This window comes from Drosophila virilis, unplaced genomic scaffold, assembly GCF_030788295.1.
Source record: "Drosophila virilis strain 15010-1051.87 unplaced genomic scaffold, Dvir_AGI_RSII-ME tig00001657, whole genome shotgun sequence".
NCBI lineage: Eukaryota > Metazoa > Arthropoda > Insecta > Diptera > Drosophilidae > Drosophila > Drosophila virilis.
In genome coordinates this window covers 768,602-772,395 of record NW_027212852.1, presented here as the reverse complement: position 1 = coordinate 772,395, position 3,794 = coordinate 768,602, and the positions used below count along the sequence as shown (strand labels likewise).

General features: G+C 50.8%; 1 protein-coding gene across 1 annotated transcript; it reads left to right on the top strand.

Annotated features, from left to right (window-relative positions):
- Window positions 1–209: 209 nt before the first annotated feature.
- LOC138911608 (uncharacterized) lies at window positions 210–815 on the top strand. Its single transcript, XM_070210985.1, has 3 exons — window positions 210–397; window positions 451–662; window positions 721–815. Exons 1-3 carry the CDS (start codon window positions 210–212, stop codon window positions 813–815), a joined length of 495 nt encoding a protein of 164 aa, XP_070067086.1.
- The last annotated feature ends 2,979 nt before the right edge of the window (window positions 816–3,794 follow it).

Here is a 3,794-nt window from a genome sequence, read left to right as displayed (position 1 = left end):
GGACATTTAGCAAGACACTGTAAAAGTGATCTAGACAGATCGAATCTGTGCCGACGATGCGGAGGAAAGGACTATCCAAATCCCATCAAAGCCAAGGACTGCAAACAAGAGCCACAGTGCATGCTCTGTAAGGAAAGGAATTCCGATTGCAAACACATTGCCGGCAGCGACAGATCCCCCGTGTTTAGAAGCGCCCTGGCCAACAGAAAATGAAGTGGACACAGCTGAACCTCAACCACTGCGAGGCTGCTCAGGCGCTGCTGACACAATCAATACGGGAAAGAAATACGGACGTCGCAATAATCTGCGAGCCATACAAGCCTATCGGTGGAAGTGGCTGGGTAGCAAGTAAATGTGGAAAAGCGGCCATTTGGTCGGAGCAGCAAACGACGGATTCGTGAGAGCAAAAATTAATGGAATCAACGTTTAGAGTTGCTACGCACCCCCAAGCTGGGAACTGCGGCAATTTCTAACCATGCTGGAAGAAATATCAGAAGACGCTCGCAATAGAGCTCCTCTCGTCATAGCCGGAGACTTTAACGCCGTGGAATGGGGAAGCAAGGAAACTAACGCGAGAGGGATCACCCTGCTAGAAGAATTCGCGGCGCTCGACTTGGGCCCTTGGCCAAACGACGGGCAGAAGCTCACGTACTGCAAGGCCGGTAGAGGCTCTATTATAGACCTAACTACATGGAAAGTCAGTAATGACTTCACATTCAGCGACCATCAAGCAGTGCATTTCGAGATCCACTGGAGAGGACGGAGAAAACAGCAGCCCAACGCAACAGGCCCCTAATGGAAGGACAACAGCCTAGACGAGGAAACCAACACGGACTCCTTACGTCAAGCTCAATGGACTTGGGCCACGGAGTTAGCAGATGACATGGCGCGGCAGCTCATGGGAAATATCTCGGACGCGTGCGACTTATTCATGCCCAGGAGGATGCCAAACAGAAGAGGAGCACCTTGCTACTGGTGGAATGAGCAAATCAGCGACCCTAGGAAGGCCTGCCTGCGCGCTAGAAGACGCTCTCAGCGTGCCCGAGGCCACCCAGACTTAGCATCTAGGCTGAAGCTCCTGCGGGCAGCCAAGCGAGACCTCAAGAGAAGCATTAACCGCAGCCAGGGAACAACCCAAGTGACCTGTCCAACCGCACTTGCCACTATAGTTGAGATACTGTTCCTCCAACACACACGACTGGAAGTAACCAACCGCTCACTGAGCACGGAGCTAGTGCAGCAGGTGTCGGCAGACGACGTGTTAGCGGCAAGCATAAAACTAGGCGAGAAAAAGGCTCCAGGACCAGATGGGGTGCCAAACAAAGCGCCAAATAAGGCGTAAGCAATGCTAAGGAAACCTGACGCCTTCGGCGAGACATATACTAGATGTCTACAGGACGGTGTAAGAGATGGAAGCGACAGAAACTAATCCTTCTATTGAAAGGGGACAAGCCAACAGAGGAACCCTCGGGATACAGGCCAATCTGCCTACTGGACACGGCGGGAAAGGTACTGGAAAAGATTGTGTATGACCGACTACTTAGTGTCATCGAAGAGAAAGAGGCCCTGTCCAAACAGCAATATGGATTTCGCAAGGCAAGGTCTACGGTCGATGCAATTAAGGCGGTGGTAGATATTGCCGCTAAAGCAATAGAGGGAACCAGATGGAGGTGGGGAGACAAGGAGTATTGCGCGGTGATTACGTTGGACATCCGCAATGCCTTTAACTCAGCAAGCTGGTCTCGTATACTAGAAGCCTTAGACCAAATAGGGATACCGTCCTCCCTTTTCCGTATAATATCATACTACCTGTCCGATCGGGTATTGAGTTATGACACGGATGACGGTGCTAGGAGTTACACGGTCTCAGCAGGGGTCCCACAGGGGTCGGTCCTGGGACCACTCCTGTGGAACATAATGTACGACGAGGTGCTCAGAGTGCAATTGCCCCAGGGATGCATAGTCATAGGATTTGCGGATTACCTAGCTCTAGTAGTGGTGGGAAAAAAAAAAGAAGACGTGGAAGCGGCTGCAAATGCAGCTATAAGGATCGTGGCCAGCGGGATGCGTGGCCCTAGCCTGGAGCTGGCAGGCCATAAAACAGAGGCGGTCCTCATCACAAGCCGCAAAATAGTCGAGTTTGCTAGATTTCAGGTAGACAGCGTTAGTATTGAGTCAAAGGCTTCCATTAAGTATCTAGGGGTCATGTTATACAACAGGCTTAGCTTTCGACTGCACGTAGATTACGTTAGCCAGAAAGCAGACAAATTGCAGGCGGCCCTTTCGTGGATGTTACCCAACATAGGAGGACCTAAAGCAGGTAGACGCCTGGTCTTCGCGAGAGTTGTAGCCTCCGTGCTGTTCTATGCTGCACCGATATGGGTTTCAGCGGTTGCAAGCCAGAAAGGCCTCCGAAGGAAGATGTCAATCCCCTATAGGCTCAGTGCTCTGCGCACCATTTCTGGATTTCGGACGGTGTCGAACGAGGTAGCCACAGTATTGGCAGGAATGCTGCCAGTAGATATACTGGCCAAGGAAATGGAGAATATTAATATGGCCCGAATAACCACGGGAAATGCTGTCTCAATGGACGTCATCCGGTCGGAGAGAGCATCATGAATGGCAACTTGGCAGGCGAGATGGAACACGGCGAACAAGGGGAGATGGACACATAAACTGGTCCCCAATATGGAGCAATGGTTTAGGAGACGGAGTGGCGAAATAAACTTCCACCTATCACAAACCCGCAACAAGTGCTGTACCAATGCTCGAGGGACAGAGAGGTAGTGAACTCTGTACCTCCACCGGAGGGACTGGAAGCGTTCATGGTGGAAGGAGAGAACAAGTGGAGAAATATAAGCCAGCTCAAATTGGGTATCCAGAGGGATCTGATACGATGCGAAAAGGAGCGACGACTAATGGATACTACCTAAAATAGCCAACCTTTCCCCGCGAAGTAACACTTTGTGGTGATCCCGCGGGGAATGTGGTGTGTGAGAGGGGGGTGAGTTTAGTACGTAGGGTCTGACGGAGTCAGCAAATCGTGCATACGGTTGGCCCGGGCCATAAGTATCTTACGAAGATTTTCAACTCCGTGCGGTAAGCAAAAAAAAAAAATAAAATATACACACACACACACACAGCCGTGTGGCAAGCGGCCCACAGAATACTACCACAGCTTATCATTGCTTGTCGTACGAGGCGACTGAAATGATACGGGGATGTAATTACTCGGAGAGGTTCCTTTGGCAAAAAGATCGATTCCGTTCCTGGGCAATTAAAGCAACTCGTGACCTCCGGCAGTGGCCAGGTATCCCCTTGGTAGGCGCTGCGCACCCAGGGGACGCACGTAGATAATGCGAGAAGGCGTCTAAAACTGAGACCAGTAACGACTTCAGTTGCAAGCTCTGGACAACCTTACACGACAAAACGACCCCTGGGCTGACGGCTGACAGTATTCTAGCATCTCAGTAAGCGGAGTGAAATCTAGCCGAAATGACTGCTAGGTTAATGCTGTTACCGCCCCCATCCCGTTAAAACATGGCATATCTACTAGCACGCTCCTCGAATCGTCGCCATTTAGTTGGTAGTATAGGTTCAGATGTGATATTCCTGATTAACGCGGACGTGGCTCTGATCCCATGAAGGCGGGTGTCAACCCTCGCATGGCCTCACTGCTTGCAAAGACAACCATAAGATCTAAACGCGACTGTACAGCGACCAAGGAAAACGACTTAGAAGTTAGGACTCAACAAAATTAGTACCAATGAAACCCCACAAATGAAGGAGAGCTG